Source organism: Ischnura elegans, chromosome 2 (assembly GCF_921293095.1).
Source record: "Ischnura elegans chromosome 2, ioIscEleg1.1, whole genome shotgun sequence".
NCBI classification, from domain to species: Eukaryota; Metazoa; Arthropoda; class Insecta; order Odonata; family Coenagrionidae; genus Ischnura; species Ischnura elegans.
In genome coordinates, this window is record NC_060247.1 from 72,235,322 (window position 1) to 72,253,406 (window position 18,085).

At 38.0% G+C, this 18,085-nt stretch overlaps 1 protein-coding gene across 4 annotated transcripts in view; it reads left to right on the plus strand.

The window, feature by feature from the left end:
* The window catches only part of LOC124153942 (ABC transporter G family member 20), a 277,735-nt gene that overhangs the window by 249,411 nt on the left and 10,239 nt on the right, over positions 1-18,085 (plus strand). For all 4 annotated transcript variants that reach the window (XM_046527363.1, XM_046527362.1, XM_046527365.1 and 1 more), the window contains exons 4-8: positions 974-1,128; positions 1,950-2,057; positions 3,104-3,197; positions 16,140-16,310; positions 17,267-17,398. In XM_046527363.1, coding sequence (XP_046383319.1) covers positions 974-1,128; positions 1,950-2,057; positions 3,104-3,197; positions 16,140-16,310; positions 17,267-17,398 — 660 coding nt within the window. The remainder of the gene's footprint in view (positions 1-973; positions 1,129-1,949; positions 2,058-3,103; positions 3,198-16,139; positions 16,311-17,266; positions 17,399-18,085) is intronic.

Here is an 18,085-nt window from a genome sequence, read left to right on the forward strand (position 1 = left end):
CCCACCTCGCTGTCAGTTCTCATTGAACTCGTGGCCTGCAATGAGGTTTATAAATATTTCTAACGTCGGCAGATTTTGCAACGGTGAGTCTTGGATTTCAAGGGTAAAAAATAGGGTGTGCATATAGCGACGGTAGGCCAGCGCCTCGAGGTAGGGTTTCACTTTGCAAAAAAACAATGGAAGCCTGAAAAAGGCTTAAAACCTTCGTTGCCCGCAAGTGAAGAAAGTTAGTGCTATTCATGGGACCGCAATGTGTATTTTGCGTCACTTCTGGAGGTGAAATGTCAGATGAATCTCGCAAAAATGGAAATTTTATGTGCAATTTTTTCCGTGGGTGAATTTTAATTTTCCTCGAGTTTTTATTTAATCTTCGATGGCACAGCTACTTCCTCGTCATTCCATACTGCGGTGTGAAACTCAGCAAATAATCACGCATGAGTCTGAGGGCATAAATAGTCCAAAATTTTAAATTAAAGGCACTATGGCTCTACGTGCTGTATCCTCTTAAGAACCATAAAGCTTTTCGTAGTACTATGAGCATCGAACATTGAACATATTGTGGCTAACTGAGCGTTATTTAAAAATGAACGCATAGAATCAATGGGCATTAAAATTTGTACAATACTTCTGAGTTGTTTTGCATATTCATAATGTAACGTAAAAAATTGCTATCGCAAAAAGTTTTTCCGTAAATCACAGAAATGTGCAGATTCACCAAAAATTTATGATACCCACTCTTCAATGTGTAGTAACGTTTAAAACCCGTAAAATGATGAATTTTATGATAAATATTAGTCATCTGTGATGGGTTACCTTGTGTTTAACTATAAAGTTATGAGAATTTCATGCCTCATTCAATTTATTAATGCATTTAATTCATTTTAATTGATGTTATCACGAAATATCTAATTAATTTTTGATTATTTCATGACGTATTGCAGTCTGACTCATACATATCCATTTCATTCCGCAGGAAATTGCCCTCTTCGGCGAGTTCTCCATCAAAGAGACCATGATGTACTTCGGGTGGATCTTCGGCATGTGCACTTCCGAAATCAACGAACGGCTGCAGTTTCTCCTCAACTTCCTCGACCTTCCCAGCCAAAACCGTCTCGTCAAGAACCTCAGGTGAATTTTTATTAACTTCCCCTTGCTTTTTCCATGAATCTTATTGAAAACAATAAATATCAATTTTTGCCCCCACGCAAGTCATAATAACTCATGCTTCACTAGATTCGACCTTTACAAATCATTTCTAAGTGATACCATCCCGGGTCTTATTCATGATTTGAACTTGACAAGTTTTTAGTGTTCAGCAGATTTTGGACTGATATTAATTCTAGTATAAGAATGATCAACATTAAAATGGCTTGCACTGGAAAGTAACTGATTGAGAGCAGTACCTACATACTTTTTATTTGTTCCAATCTTAGCTTTTTATTTGTGCCAAGATTGTAGTTGATGGCCCTAATGTTCAAGCAACAAGAATAATTACTTATTTTGATTGTATAATTTTTACTATTTTCGGAGGTAATATTTTTATAGTGAATGGTTAAGGTTTATTTATCATGATTTTTCATTAATCATTTAAAATGTATAATTTTCATGATATTTTATTCTGTCTTCCAAAATTCTGCTTGATTTACGAAGTAAATAGCTTCATTATTTCATTTCTAGTGACAAAAATTCCCCAAATATTGGTGTTTTACTCAACGGCTTGTGTGAGAGGGTAAACAAATCATACCTTGAAGCAGAGGAAGCATAACCTGCGTTAATCCATTAGAATATGTTTGGAATATTATCCTGTGGGTACTATTTAACAATTATTCCCTTATTTCATGGATCTCTAAACATTTTATTCAAAATCATTTTGCCACCTACTATGATTCTGTTGCTGTCAGTATTGCGCATGCATTCACTCATTTGTTTCTCCGATGTGTTGTTCTCAGCGGAGGTCAGCAGCGGCGCGTGTCTTTCGCCGTGGCTTTGATGCACGACCCCGAGCTGCTCATCCTGGACGAGCCCACCGTGGGAGTGGACCCGCTTCTCCGGCAAAGGTGAACACCTTATATATACCCAACCAAAATCTACCTCCATGTTCTCTGATGTAATCCCATTATTTTCTATTCAATTTGGTTCGATCATTTCCGTAAGTGCCGAGGATGCCTTCTGTAAAATACAGTCTAGTTTACGTATTGCATATTGTTTTCAATGCATTACTTTACTCCATTCATTTTAATGAATTAAATGGTAAAAAATTTATAAAACTTTTGAGTTGTTTGACAGGTTCCAAAATTGACTCCAAAATTTCTTAGTGTTTCTTATTTTTCTAAGGCATTCAGAAATATCGTTTTATCGTTCAATACTTGAAGTATATTGATATGTTCTTAAGTTTTTAATATCACCGCAAATAACAATATAACAGCAGACTTTGATATTGATTTTTACTAAATAAAGAGTCAGTGTTTTTTGTGAAGAAAACATCTTTGGAATTTCAGGTATGGCCTCAGTTATAGCGTTGGTATATACAGGCATAGTTGCCGAGGGTTGTTTTGAGGAAGAACTGGCCGAGGGAGGAATTTGACCTTTCTTTCCTTTCCCTCATTTTATTTCGACTAACCAAGGATTTGGAAAATTTTACTTTTTCAAGCGTAAAATTTTATATTTTTATCGAAGTGTTCTAACTAATATTTAGTTGAAATTTTTTTATTTTCTCTACCATTCAAACCTTGGTGGCTCTTTTTTCCATTGTCACGGTAATTATTAACGAGTAGTACTTGACTGTAAATTCAGTAGTATTTGACTTTCATTTTTGGAGTTTATCTAATCTTTATATTTATTAGGGCAGTAGACTCACCCTAATCAACCTTTTGAGAACATCGAAACTAATATAAAAATATTTTTGTGGAGTTACAAAATAATAACATTTATTGATTATTCGTAGATCATTTTCAAATACAATTAAATTGAGCCCTGCATCAAAAATTGGATTGTTTTTTAAAAAGCAGTTGGCTCTCCTCAAGATTTTTCGATGCATAAGTCACTATCACCCTTATTATTTTGACTAATATGCTAACTTTTGGCTATTTTTTTTTCTTTGCAGCATTTGGAATCACTTGGTACAGATCACTAAGGATGGAAACAAGACTGTGATCATCACCACTCATTACATTGAGGAGGCCAGGCAAGCTCATACGGTAAGCTGAATATCTGTTTGATTGGGTATCATTGTACGTACTTTGGTCAAGAGGTGTTTAGAGCTATATTTTTTTTAAATGTTGAGAGGTTGAAGGTGCTCTAGTGGTGAATTATGAGGGGATAAAATCAGATCTTGAAGAGGACTTGCATACCACAAAGGCGCCATTGAAAGTAATGAACAATGACCCAAACAACGACCTTTATACTCTCGTGAGGTGTTCAATCTGAACTGTGGACCTCGTGCTCACCCTTAGATTTTACTACTTTTTGTGTGTTCTCCTCGATAGGTTTTAAGTTATCGCAAATTTTAGGCACTTAAATTCTTTAAATCACACAGTGTTTATTACGTTTTGCATACCGTTTCCAATCTATTATTTATTTCATTCATTTCAATTAATTAAATGGTAAAGGTTGTATAAATACTTTGAGCTGTTTGGCAGATTCAAAAAATTACTCCAAAATTTCTTAGTGTTTCTTAATTTTTGGAAGGAATTCAGAAATATCGTTTTATCGTTCAATACTTGCAGTATATTAATATGGTGGTATGCAAGTCCTCTTCAAGAAACCGGTATGCAATACGTAATCTAGACTGTGTGCTTTAAAGAAGTCAATCTTTAGCCTTTATGTTACCTTCATCCATGAATGGATTAATTTTGGGAGCATCAACAACTGGAGCAATCGGTTGTCCTGACTCATCAAATTCGAGCAAAACGAGTTGAGTGAATGGGTTTTGAGTCTTCCTCTGTAGCAATTACCTTGCCGCTCTTACAGGAAGCGGCCGGCGAGAAAAGCGGACTAGTCACAGTGGAAAGGGCGGAAGGGTGTCGCCAGAATGGACTGTTGGAATCGAGCTGACCTTTGGCTCCACAGTCGTAAAGGAGGAACGAGGATATGCGCACGTGCTCCGCGGCTCAACTGTTTTTTTTCCGTTTAACCCTCGATCGAGAGCGTCGTCCAGTGCGTTGGTTGCATAGGGGAGGGCTAGAAGGACAGTGGTGTGGAAGGGGAAAAAGGGGCACCTTCCTAGGAGGCCTTGCTCCCATACGGAGCGCAAAATCCTTCCCCCACGGAATTTAATTCTCTCCGGCTTCCAACCGGGTTGGGCTATCCCTCTCAGTTGACGATCCGATGGAATATTTCTTCGACGTTCTCATGGCTGCTTAATGTTATCGCAGATCCTGGATACTTTACTTCATCTGACGCTTTTAAGTTAGCTTCATCAACGATTTAATTAATTATATTGGAGCATTAATAACTGCAGCAGTCGGCTGTCCAGACTCATCAAATTCGAGCTAAACGAGTTGAGAGAATCAATTTTGAGTCTTACCATGTCCGCAGACGTTTCAACGCAGTATTTTTCCATCGTCCTCAGGGATCATATAGCAGCCATGAGAATGATGGAGAAGTACTGCATCAAAACGTCAGCGTCAGCCTAGCCTGGTAGTAAGGCCAAGTAGTACTCATTTCATTACTTCGCGGGGAAAGCATCAAATCCTTCTTCCGTGGATGTATCTGTTTTCGTCGGACGCAGGAAAGACTAGAAAGCCAGGGAATTCTTGACTATTCTCGATTCTTGTAAGAAAACTTTACTATTGATAGTGATAAAAATTACCTTTTTTGCAATCACTGCTCTCTTCTTTTTGAGTTAATGTTGTCATAAACACATATTCAGTTCAATTCGTGATATTTTCTTGGGCTTCTCTAGCATACAAAGCACGTACAAGTACTTTTTTCATGCCACTCTATCCTTTGTTTACGTCATATTCTTTCACTAATTAAACCTTACCATGGGATAAAACTCGGGCCATCAAATTTTTTAATATAAATCAAAGCTTTTGCATGGTGGTATGAGGAAATAATGGAATAGGCTACATTCGCCATCGAAAGTAATGTATTGTTTGGCTTTTATGATAACTTACTGGGACTGATAGATCACTTTGGTTAATTTATACTAGATTCCAAGTCTTTCTATTCGTTTTTTTATATTCTTACTCCTGGAATTACATTTATTAAATGTTAATTAGCTAAGTAATTCACCCCAACGTAAAATTTGCGAAAAGTGGCCAGAAAGGCATTCCTTTATTATTCTTGTAGAAATAGATATTAGTTTCTTCTACGGGATCATTTTACAAATAATATTAAGTTTTTAACATATTGAGATTATTTTAGATGCACTGATGTAAGTTAGTCTCGCCAATTTTCTCCAAGTTAGTTGATTTCCTTCGATCATGCCTAAAATTTTTATGTTAAATTTTACTCATAGAGAAATTTAGAGTGAATATACATAATTGACCTCAGATATTTAAAAAATCCCTTAGGCCCTAAAAATGCTTCCCTACAGTATATCGCTATCATGTTCCCTCCGCTTTTCAGTGGTAATTCTTTGTTGTGCGACTTACGGACGCGGAAAAAACTTTATCCCACAAAAATATAGGATTATGGTCGCTGCATATCTACTGCAAAATCATATTTCGAGAACTCCTTCCTGACAACTGTTACCGCCGCCTAATTTCTGTTTTTCATTGACTTTTTCCTCCTGCGGTAGTGCGCACTTGCATTTTTTAAGTAGCGCCATCACTTGAGTTTCCATCGCAGCCAACACTTCATTGAAGGTCGAGAAAGAGCCTAGTCTGTCCGTCTCTTCCCCTTGACCCTAAATTCACTTCCACTCTCTTGCGACGGTGTTTGCAGACGCTTAGCCACTGCTTCGACGTCGGGAAGGCGCAATACTTTTAAGTACCTCGGCATAAAGCCATCCAAAGTGCCCATCTGTTACCCCATCGCTCGCGCGTCGGATTCTTTGCCTTTCTGAGACATCCATATAATTTTCAGTGCAATTCATATCTACGGAATCTATTCTGGTTTTTTTCGTTCTTTTTCTCATGTCATGAAAGTGAAGTGCCTTATATGAATAAAGGAATAATCATAGTTTGGACTGTATATATATATATATATTGTCAGTCAAGTTGTACAACTAAAGTCTATTGTGATGCGTCTATATTTTTGTAGCTATTTCCGTCGCTTATACAGTAGTGAAAATATGGTGTGATTCATACTTTGACCAAATTGTAGAATTTCAACCTTCCTCGTTATTTGTTGTAAGTAAACCAATTCCAGTGGTACTACCACTCAAACATGGGCACAGCGTGCAATTGATGGAGACTTAATTTTTTAAGTAAAAGTTTAAGATTCTATTAATATTCATTTGGTTTATTGAAAATTATAAGGTTCAAATAATAATGAACATTAGGATTGAATCGTGTAGGTATGCCTCTGGCTACTCCGCCGTTATTTCCTTAAAAATGGCGCACATAAAAAACTGTTTCTACTTCGTATCATATTCATATATTTTCACTGATCAATTAATGGTAGATTACCTTTTCATCACTTTCGTTATTGCTTTCTATGAATATCGAGTACTAATAGAATTTCAATTCATGAAGTAAATTAAGTTAAAAACAATTAAATGAATTCTTTTTATCCATAAATTCATGAAATAGTTCAGTCATCCCCTGATGGCGTAAAAGTTAGCATCTTACGAAATAAGGGGATCTGACCTTTCGAAATAACATGGTTTCCTGATGAAAATCCCTCCCCTCGGCAATAGAAAAACCAAGACGTGATTCATAAGCGGTCCCAAGGGAAATGCCTGAGGTTCCGGTGTCGTGAATTGCCTAAAAATAGCTCGTGACGTGGAAATAATCGTGGTATATAATTCTTATATCATCTTCTCTTCCGAAATTTCTAAATAAGAAATTATGTATACACCTGTCGAGCGTTGAAGTCTCCTGTGATTTCGTACGGAAATTGCATGATCAAGGGGAGTTTTTTTTCCATTTACCAATAGTGGATTAAGCTTAACAAAAGCATTCTCAAATTCCTGATCTTTTTAAGATTGCAAAACTAAGCATTATATTCGATTGAAGATTTTTCAAATGTAGACCATTGCAAGGTTTAAGGAATGAATTCAATGAATATTATCTTGTGACTTCTACTGGCTAGGGTATGTACTTATATGCAAGTAGCTGAACATGGCTTAACAGGTAGTCAAAGCCGGTCGTTCCTGCTTCCATAGTTAACGTTAGAAAGTCACTCGACGACTCAAAAAATACTCTAAAAGAATAGATAACATAAACTCCATTTTTCGATACTTGATTAATGAATAAATTTGCCGGCTATGCGCCTGGTTAAATATTTTTATAGCAATCTAGCCTTGTGTACCTATAATTGATAGAACTTAATTGAGTCAGCCTCACTTCTACACTCCTAAAATTTTCGACAAACATGGTTACCATGTAAAACATTGAAAGTTACTAATTTTACTTCATGGTCTCGACTTTTATACACCACTACCACATTTGCTTCGCTCAAATTGTCCCATTTTTATGTATCGATGGAAGTTTTTCATTGTAATTGCAGCCCTTCCGCGTAGTAGTAGTAGCTTCAAATATCGATACATAATCTATTTTGGAACAAAGTTCCATGAATTATTTCACCGTAATACACGGATTCTGATGTGTTTCACGCCGCAATTTTATTTGGTTTCTCTACCTTATGGAATCCAATACGTGCCCGAGGGAAGGAGTGTGAGGTGGTCGGAGAAGTATGAGTGGAGGGAGGAGGTCTCGCCTCAGCGGGAGAGGCCGAACCGCCGAGACTGCCTGTTGCTCAACCAACCCACTCCCTCCCCCCACCCTTGCCCCTTACATCCCTCCTCCCCCTCTCACGGAGGCTGCTTTTCCACTTTCTCCCCGATAAGAGGACTTCCTCATCCCCCCACTCTTCTTCCCCCTCCCTTCCTCTCTGCTCCCCTCATCCCCCTCCCAAGCCTATCCTTTCGTCTTTCATGTACCACTGCCACTTTCGGTTCAATCATGTGCACCCCTTCATTTGTCCTCTCTATGGAAATAAATCAAAGACAAATGCAAATGCGCAAAAGACGTTACCTCTCGCTATTTGTCCCCCAATTGCGGCGCAATTTTAAGCCCCTTTCTCAACTTAACTTGGTGTAACTCGACTAATTAAGAGCCTGCCAAATTCATGGCGTACTTCTTCAATCTCATAACATATTGGATATCAATCCTAAAATCGTTTCAGAGGACTTGATAGATAGTTTTCCTGCCTCTCCGTACACAGAACTACCTTCTTGCTGCTTCAATTTCAAGAGATGTTTGAGATTTTCTCAACCAATCACTGACCTAACTTCAGTCACGCCAAGTGCTGCCAAGTTGTTTTATTGGTGAATCCAATATGAAGCTGCATTACGGAATGGTAAATACATATTTCCTGCGAAATTATGGCCTTTAACTCTTTTTATTTCCGGGTTGCCGCCTCGATCAACTCATCATGAGTGATTTAATTGCTTTGCGATTGATTTCAAACCTCTTTCTTCTCGTTTATTTGACAGCAGTCCTTTGCTTACCTTAGCATTATTCATTCATAGGTTTCTCTTCATTGTTCAGTGTGCCTCCAATCCGTCTCGCAATACTTTCACTTTCATTATTTGCTGAACAATTCGGTATGTTTCACGATGTGCCTTCGCATTTACTTCATTGTTCACTTAACCCCCCTCCAACGATCGCAACTGAGGTTGCCATTACAGAACTGCGTGCTCAATTGCGAAGGAAATTTTTATGATGAGGATACGTTTTATATTCATCATGACTTGTGTCTTGCAGCTTTTTTTTTGGCCAAATTAAATTTATGTTATAATTTTAACATTAATTATTCCGCTCTTAGGGGAGTTAAACCCGTGATGTAGGGAATGGAGTTGGTTATGCGGGGAATGAGAGGACTTGGTGGATGATGGATAAAGGCATTACTAAATTAAAGAGGTAAAAAATTAAAGATATTCAATGTGGAATGGGTGACAGGCTGGACACTTTAGTAAAATGGTGGATGTAAAGATTCTTTAACCGGCATATTACCCATAGGGAGGCTAAAATTTATATAAGAGCCAATAAACATTTTTATATAGACACACACTCAATTCCCAAATATCACCGCGTGGGAAGAACAATTTTTTAGCGACAGTCTATGAAATGCCTCGGCAGGAAGGTAAAAATGACAATTTTCACAAAAATCATATTTATCGCCTAAGTGATACAGTGTATCCTACTTAACTCACTGTATTATCGCTTGTGTAGCATATATGCCAACGCGTACCATTGATTTGATGACAGGTTTTGGCAGAAACAGAATATCCTCGCGAACTTATTGGAGATAGTGTTATTGCGAATCAGTGACGCCCTCTATTGGCCAAAAATCCCTCCAATTTCAAGTTTACATTACCTATATTTTTACTAGTCAGATGTTTGCGTGGAAAATCCAAGGCTCCCTGAGGGCATGGCGCTTCTGGGAAGCAACCCGTTAACACTTTCACCCTTCGCTGCAGAATAGTTGCTTGCGGCCGCGCAATGCCTTCCCGTTATGAGCGTATGAAATTGCCAGCCAAGATTCTCGTAATCGGGTACACCACGGAGATTTATACTGGTGGCCTCATTAGCTGCATCCTATGGTGCGGTATTTCCGTTCACCCCACGGACAAAATAACATGTGGTGACTTTCCTAATCAAAAATATGTGCTCTGTGGAGTTAACTTATAACGATAATAAAATGTGAATCTGATGAAGTCTCTTCACTTATTAATCCAATATTTTTTGAACTGCTCTTGATATGTAATTTCTGTAAAAAATTTGGAATTTGGAATGCACCTATGCATACATATGATGTAATTTTTTGTTATGTCATTATACTTTTTGGCATCCAATAGAATGGTTTAGTTTCGCGTTGGTCATGTAATATAAACTAGATAAAACGTCAGTGATTAGTGTTTTAGTACCAAAAAATACCTTGCTTTGGTCAGCATAGAATACTTTTCTTCATTCCTGCCCTCCAGCTGTTGTAACATTTAAGTCGATAAAAGTATTCGTGTGAGGCCTGAATAAAAAACCTACGAAATGTATTCGACAGGCCGAGGAGTCGATGTATGTAAGGATTTTCTGCAAAGTCAACATCATTATTTTGAACACAGTGCGATTAGGTATTTGATAATACGAAAATCTTTGCTTTTCTGGGTCTCTGTTTTGATGACTGTCAATTTCCATCAAAAATAAACTTATTCAGCATAATAAAAATGAAAATCATCCTATAAGGAGAATTTTCTGGTTAAGTTAGCCCATCAGTTTATGGTCGAAACTAATTATGTAAACCATAAAAAATTAAACTGTGAAGATTAATGAAAGAATTACAATGCTACGTCATGGGAGAGGAATATGCCAAAATCTTCAAATTGATTGTTGTTGATGATTTACCAATAAAATAGTAAAGTGGCATCTCCATCATTATAAATAATAAGGATTATAGGATGAAAAAATTACTCCATTGTCTGCTAATAAGTGAATAAAGAATGAGTTGCTTATTCGTATTCATTGCGGTCTTTTATGGCAAAAGCTTAAATTATATTATCATTAAAAACCGTTTCCAGAAATAAAGTAGTTATTTTAAATATCTTCTTCAAGATTACCTCATATTCGTTAACGTAGAATTTCGTCGCTTTTTGATACCTTATGAAATGTTCCATTTTGATGTGTAATAATATTTCACCGGTGTCACTAAACGTATTACTGTCTTCATGATTTAACTTGATGGGCGCTTTTTTCCGGATTTTATTCCTACTTAATTATGCGTTCGACATTGATATGGATGTTAGCCATCATGGATTAATATTTTAACGCATTTATTATCCGCAAAAGCAACTTTTCTGATAGTTATTTACTTTTACTCCTTATATATACTCAGCATAAGTTCATGATTGGCGTTTTCAAATGGTGCTGAAGGATCGCACTTCGCCAGGACTCGCAGAAAAGTTGAACATTTAACAACCTACGAGACTTCCTAAAGCCTTGACGCATTTGTACGCGTGCAAGGTTATGTTGCGAAAGAAAAACTGGCTCATTCTGCGTTTTTCTAGAATAAACGGTCGTCATTGAGCACATTCTTGGCTTTTTTGCTCGCTTCGTCGCTCGTCATAATGTGATCATATAATTGCATTTATTTTCCGCATTGAAATGGGATGCCTCTCGAGATATTCCTATGTCAAGTTCTGCAAAATGTGGTTAACTTCTCGGAAATCTGAATATCTCCTTGGAATTATCAATCCTGCGTCAATGCTTCAACTTAATGTGGCACTAACGATTTTTTTCCTCAGAGTGGACTGTCCCAGTATATTTTATCATATTTCTCTCAGAAAGTCATTAATTTAAGTTGTTGATCATGGTCGACTTCGAATAAAAATTATTGGCACATTACGTCCTCGTAATGTTGCGTTATTTGAATTTGCAAAGGTATTTGAGGAGACCTATGTATGGCTCCTGACGTTAGTGGTACACGTAAGAAGCAGATTGAGGTCGATATTTTAAGGATGCGGGTCACTGTTTTTTACCCACGGCTGGGAGGTACGCTATACCTCTCAACAAAATGGCGTTATGTATTGTCTTGTGAATACCTGGAGAACAATATTGATAAAGATCTCTATCCTTGGAATAAGACGTGGAGGACTAATCCCGATGTCAAACCCGAGAGATCATCCCCTAAAATGGAGTTCATTAAGGACCCCCGTCGGAAAATACATGAACTGCATGAGTATTGTTCATGTATATCGAAGTGATGAAATTTATTCTTGCTTTTGAGAATCGCATAAATCATTAAAATGAAGCGTTGCGAAGGGACTGCTACAACCCACAGTACTTCCTTTTAGGACTTCGCCAAATGTATTCGGATTCCGTCATCGGAGTGCCTTGATAGTACTAGAATTCTCATGTAGATAGATGCACTGCATGTTGATAGATGCACAAATTGTAGAAACAGCAAAGTTTTTCATTTACAAATCAGTACTCATGTAGATACTCGAGTGCCCAGACTGGTATTCAAGTTCCCGAATTCCCATGTTTGCCTGAGTAGTCTCGTGCCCAGACAAATAGATGGGTGAGCGGTGGTATTCATCCAGGCATCCTTGTTGTGTCCGTCGAGGTAATCGAGATCTCGCGAAGGTATTCAAGTATCCGCCTCAGGTCGGAAGGTATCTGTCCAGTCTTCCAGGTGTTCCCAAACTAATACATAAAGTTAGCGTTTACAATTCCTATCTGGGTACCTTAATACACATCTGGATACTTAAAAATTGTGATATGGTACTTTCGAGATTCCCCTACCTCCATCAATCTTCAATTGACCCGCGAAGGAAAAATGAGATGCCTGAATACTCAATTGTTGAAATCTTCAGTAATATTATAAACACTGCTTCTTCTAAGCACTTTTTCCTCATAAGTATATACATTTCATACAAAGACATACGAGAAACTGCACGGATCAATGGCAGATTGATGGAGGTAGAAGAGTCACAAACGTACTATAGAACAGTTGAATATACCTATCCGGTTCTCTAATACACATCTGGAAAACTGTGCTATAAAACGTTTGACACTCCCCTTCTTTCATCTATCTGCCACCGAGCCGTGCAGCGGTGTAGTTTTTCGTATGTTTTTGTGTGGAATGTGCTTATGCGGAAAACGTGCTCAAAAGAAACAGTATCAATAAAATTACTAAATAGGTCAGCAGTTCAGTCATTCGGGCTTCTAATTTGTCCTTCGCGGAGCTTAAATAAGTAATCCCTCGCATGATAACTTGTAGTCAACTGTTTCTGCGCGATTTTATGCACCGCAGCGCGGCGAGCGGCTAAAATTATCAGACGCTTTCTCCCAAAGCAGCGAATGCCTCTGTGTAACGAAGCGGAATGAGCGAAGAAAAAACTTAACCGATTACCCTTTCGAATTTCGACATATTTGGTTAATTTCAGCGAACGCATGATTTCCAACCGAGCGTGTTCACGAGTATTAGCTACGATACCAGGTGGTATTTGCGTGTGATAACCTCAAAAGTGAACTTTGCGTGGACATATCTCCGGATCCATGCATTCTGCGCGTGCAAGAGAAACTCGACGATGTATTGCGAGGAATGTTGGTATCGAGGAGCGCAAGCCTTGAGACAATATTTATGTGATTCTTAAAGCATATGTTGACGACGGTCCGCTGAGAGAAGTCGCGCCATTGCTCGGAAAAGAACTAGAGGCGGCGGCAGGGGTATGCGACCTATTATGGGTGCATAATAAGTAATATCTCATTGTTTCTCGAAAACCCAAATACTAGATACGCAAGTATAGGCTGGGTTCTGTTTTATTTATTGTTAATTTTTGATTGCCCTACCGAATGCGAAGGCCGTTTTACATGGGGCACGGTATTGCGCAGGTTAGAACTGCATTAATTTCTAAAATGGCGTGGAATTGCAAGAATGCGAGCTTGTAATTAGAGCAGGGGTTATTTTGCCATCTCAAGTCCACGCATTCTCGCATGTGTTCTAGCAATTCACCGCTTTAGCAATTTTGACTGCGCCTTCGTGCACACGTCAGATTGTGCAAGTACGTGCCTCGTGTAAAAACGGCGTTAACATTTAATTTTGCTTTAACGCGGATTTGAGAATTTTTCAATGAATACCGTGGCAAAGTTATCACAATAGATTGGGATTGTAAACCCTTCCTCTCCCGGATTGATAAAATAACATGAAAATAAATCCATTGATGCGGGAATTTCAACACCAAGGGCATTTTTAAAAATTCATATCAAAATATGTTTTGTCCAAAGTTTTCGTTTTACATGGGGGTTTCCGCATGCCCCTCATACCCTAGGTGGTAGCCCTCCCTTACCCTCGCCCCTTGAGACTAATGATTATTCAACTGCTAACAAAGATACATACGCATCCGAACGATTAAATGAGAACTGAAATTAATGCAAAGAGTTACCTAGGAAGCCCTTAAGCGGTACCATGAACATATCCGCCTCACAGTCGGGAAATTCAAGGTAAACTGGTATTCTGAAGCTAAAAAATATCGGTAACTATCCGGGAAAATCACAGGCATTGCTTCAATTTTCCGAGAAAAGCTCTGTAAATAAGAGGAGCAAGTTTCGTAATCTAAATCAAAAGAAGGAATAGGAAACAAAGCTTTTTTATGAGATAATTTTCTGATTGAAAAGAGCAAGTCAATAGGTGTCTTATGCTTCAAAATTAATATGTTTATTAAAAGTTCTATAAATCTAAATTAAAACCTGAAATCATGTAGCGCACTCCACGTACAAGTGAACTCCCTCAATTTATGCTGTATGCTGTACACAATGCTGCATATCCTGAAGTAACACTACCAGCTATACACACTTGTAGCCCTTGAAAATATGCATACTGTTTGATGGACGCCCCGAAATATCGTTGCTCGTATATGAATTTAAAAAAAACTGTATTGCTGCTCTATCAAAAACAGATTTTAACTTCTACATTCTAGTTGATTATTGTGCAAAAGGAGATAAATATTCTATCCCTGTTTCGTGTTCCATGCATATCATGGCAATTCAGACTTTGAATTCAGCTTACAAAATGTGTAATAGCTCCTTGTGAAAAAAAGGAAATTTTCTTGGGAAAACCAGGAAATTACTCTGGAATTTTATCTCTGAAATTAAGTGGCAACCCTCTGTGAAAAGTGGCCCTACATTTGCCTTGCCATCATGCACCATTGCACCATTGTCGACCAACTTGCATTGCATCAAGCTAGTATATGAGGCACCCAGTGTCCTGGGTAACTTCTCAGGTCTACCCATCGGTGGTCCAGCAATGGATGTGTGGAGAATTACTGGTAGGGATACATTGGGGAATCATGTGGGCTATATTCATCAATTAGATGAAATACTGTTAGGTAGGTAATTGCAATGTGTGAAAATGGAAATCTTGAACACATTAAATAGGGGAAGCTAATCCTACCTGTCATACAGCGGTCCAAAAGCAGACCGATTCTGAAGTATGGAAGACGTAGTGAAGCTTGTATTTACTAAGCGACGGAATGCCTTTTTCGATGATTAATACGAATCCAAAAGCTCATTAAGTTTCAGAAGGATTTTAAATACCAATAACAGGATTTAGAGCTAGCAAAGTTTGTCGCGCAAAATAAATGCGACAAATAATTTTCTATACGGCGCCGAATGTCTCTGTTCCGAGTTTACTGCGAAGAACTAACAGCATGACGACTAACAGCTCAACTGATACACGCAATCGAACTTCAACGGTCAAGTTACAGAATTAAAAGGAATCAAAGATTGTTCTCGGAGATTAAAACTAATGTTTATGGATAAATAAAATAATTATTTAATTTTATATTTCTTATTTAAGACACATATGTTGTAATAGCGTCTCACCGTTATTTTTAAGACATTAAAACTACATCACTAAGTTCTCCCCTCAGCCAATCAACACGCTGACCCCGCTGGCCAATGAGAATAACACGTCGAAAAAACGTCGATTGAGCAAATAAAATCGACGTCGACCACATATCGATCTATAGTCGTCGAATCGACGAAGATTCGACGTAGATTCGATGATCCATTTCTCACTGGGTTGTATGCTCCCTAATTTTCTTGAGATATCTGAGGAATTCCAGAATTTCTAGTGTGGGCTGTATCTTGCCCAATATTTCGAAATTTATGAGTCATTGGCTGAGCAGAGACATTTTTTCTCCAAGAAACAATTTTCTTCAGCCGTATAACCTTAGCGATTAAATTTTCATCATATTATATTATCAATTATGAGAAAGGGAAATTGAGAAATTCAAAATCTTTGGAAACATTCAGTTTCAGTTGAATTCTATGAGTTATGTATTTATGTAAGCTACCTGTGTATATTTTGGATCATTTGGCATATGCCATAAAAGTCTTTTTACCTGATGCATTATCTCCTTAGTATAACTATGCATAGGTTTATTGTGTGGTACCTCTTATTCTATACCTTTGCATTATATTTAATTCTATTCCTTTACACTCATATGTCATTTATTTCCTGAATGTTTCCAGATTGGTCTGATGAGGAGTGGAGGTTTGCTTGCTGAAGAATCCCCTCAAGTTCTTCTCTCCATGTACCAATGCCAATCATTGGAAGAAGTTTTCCTGAAACTCAGCAGGAAGCAGGGTTCAAACAGCAGTGCAAACTTGATGGAGCTCAATGTTTCTAACAACATTTCCTTGGTAAGTGATAGAGCAACTATTTTTAAAGCTGTAACATATTAGCAATCGACCCGCCAATGTCTTACTTGCAAAGAGGTGCATGGATTTTTAATTTATAACATACAGTAGAAATTGATTGAAGTCACCACAACAGCAGTTCAAGTATGCCATTATATCCCTGGATTGCAAAGTACTACTATTCAGGATTTTAGATAAGGAACTTTTCTATTAGAGGAAAATAGACCTTTCATAGCCATCCAAAGCTCTTATGAGCAGGGAGGATCAAGGGGTACAAACTCCCCCAAAATTTTTGGAAGATAGTATTAGTATTAGGTGTACCCCATCTGAATGAGCCCTCCCCACAAAAATACATATCCTGCTCCAAGATTTGTCAATGGCCTTCCAGCTACCAAAGTTCTTGAAGATTATGCCCAATTTGACAAAATGATTTTCTTGGGTTTCCATAATTCATTGGTTGACGTGTTCTTATTCAGCAAGGACTGATTCCTGCTTCTTTAATCAGCACATGTTTTGTAGTGCTTTTTGATTCCTGAAAATTGCTCCCTCCCTAATCCTTTGATAGTGAAATAATTTCATCATTTTATGAGAACAAGGTTCTAATAAACAGAAAGTGTTTAGATTTAAACGTAATCAAATATAATTGCAAGTACAGCCACTATGGATAGGATTGTCAGTTGCCATAAAAATGTATGTTGCGAAAAATTAACAAATTAAATATTACATTTGTTTAAAAATTATGATTATCACTCACACAAGTGTGTATGTTGTAAGATTATTTGAATTTAATGATGAGAAATGTGGTTTTACCAAGTTAAGCCTTAGAATGTGGAAAACATTAGTTGAATGAATTTGGCTGAGGGAATCCCAGTTTGAAATTCAATCCAGCACTCCTTGGATTTGATCCAAGCATGAAATAGTACATTCTAATCATTTCTAATAATGACAATTATTTTCAGGCTTCCCTTCATTGGGGTCGTAAAGACGAGCCCGTTTATGTGACCGAAGAGAGTGGAGTTGTAGGACTGAATTTCCATCAATCTAAAGAGGTCCTCAACCATGATGGGACCAATGGTGTTGCTATTCCTGAGGTAGGGCATATTGTTTTTTATACTAGCCTTATTCATCTGAGGAATCAGACCCAAAACTTAGCTGTACTCCTGGAGGTCATTTTAACCTTCCTTTCACTGCTGTGAACGTACCTATGACGTTCGCACGGCAGACTGCTATGAACATACTTTATCTTCCTCCCTGCCATGCAGTCAGCACTTTGATGGGTCCCTAATCCGGAACCCTTTTCTCGACGAGCTCACCTTCGCTGGCCCCTCTTTTCGACCCTCCGAGCGGGGGGGCCTCCCTCCCCAAACGTGACCTCTCTGACTGCATTTTGAAAATCTATCAATCAATCCGATCATCAAAAAATGATTGATTTCATCGCACTCCTGCCAATCAAGCAATTAAGTATGTCTTTGAACCGTGTTTCTGCGACGAGAAATAACGATTTTGTTAACTTTGCTAAAATGGCCATTTTCTGGTGGTCCGCAGCCACGTTTTTAGCAAAGTTAATAACACCGTTATTTTTCATCACAGAATCACGGTTCAAATACATACTTGATTGCTTGATTGGCAGGAGTGCGATGCAAACAATCATTTTTGATGATCGGATCGCTTTAGTTGAATTTCAAATTGCAGTCAGAGCGGTCACTTTTCGGGAGGGAGACCCCACGCTCGGAGTGTCAAGATACAGGCCTGTGAGGGTGAGGTCGTCAAGCAAAGGG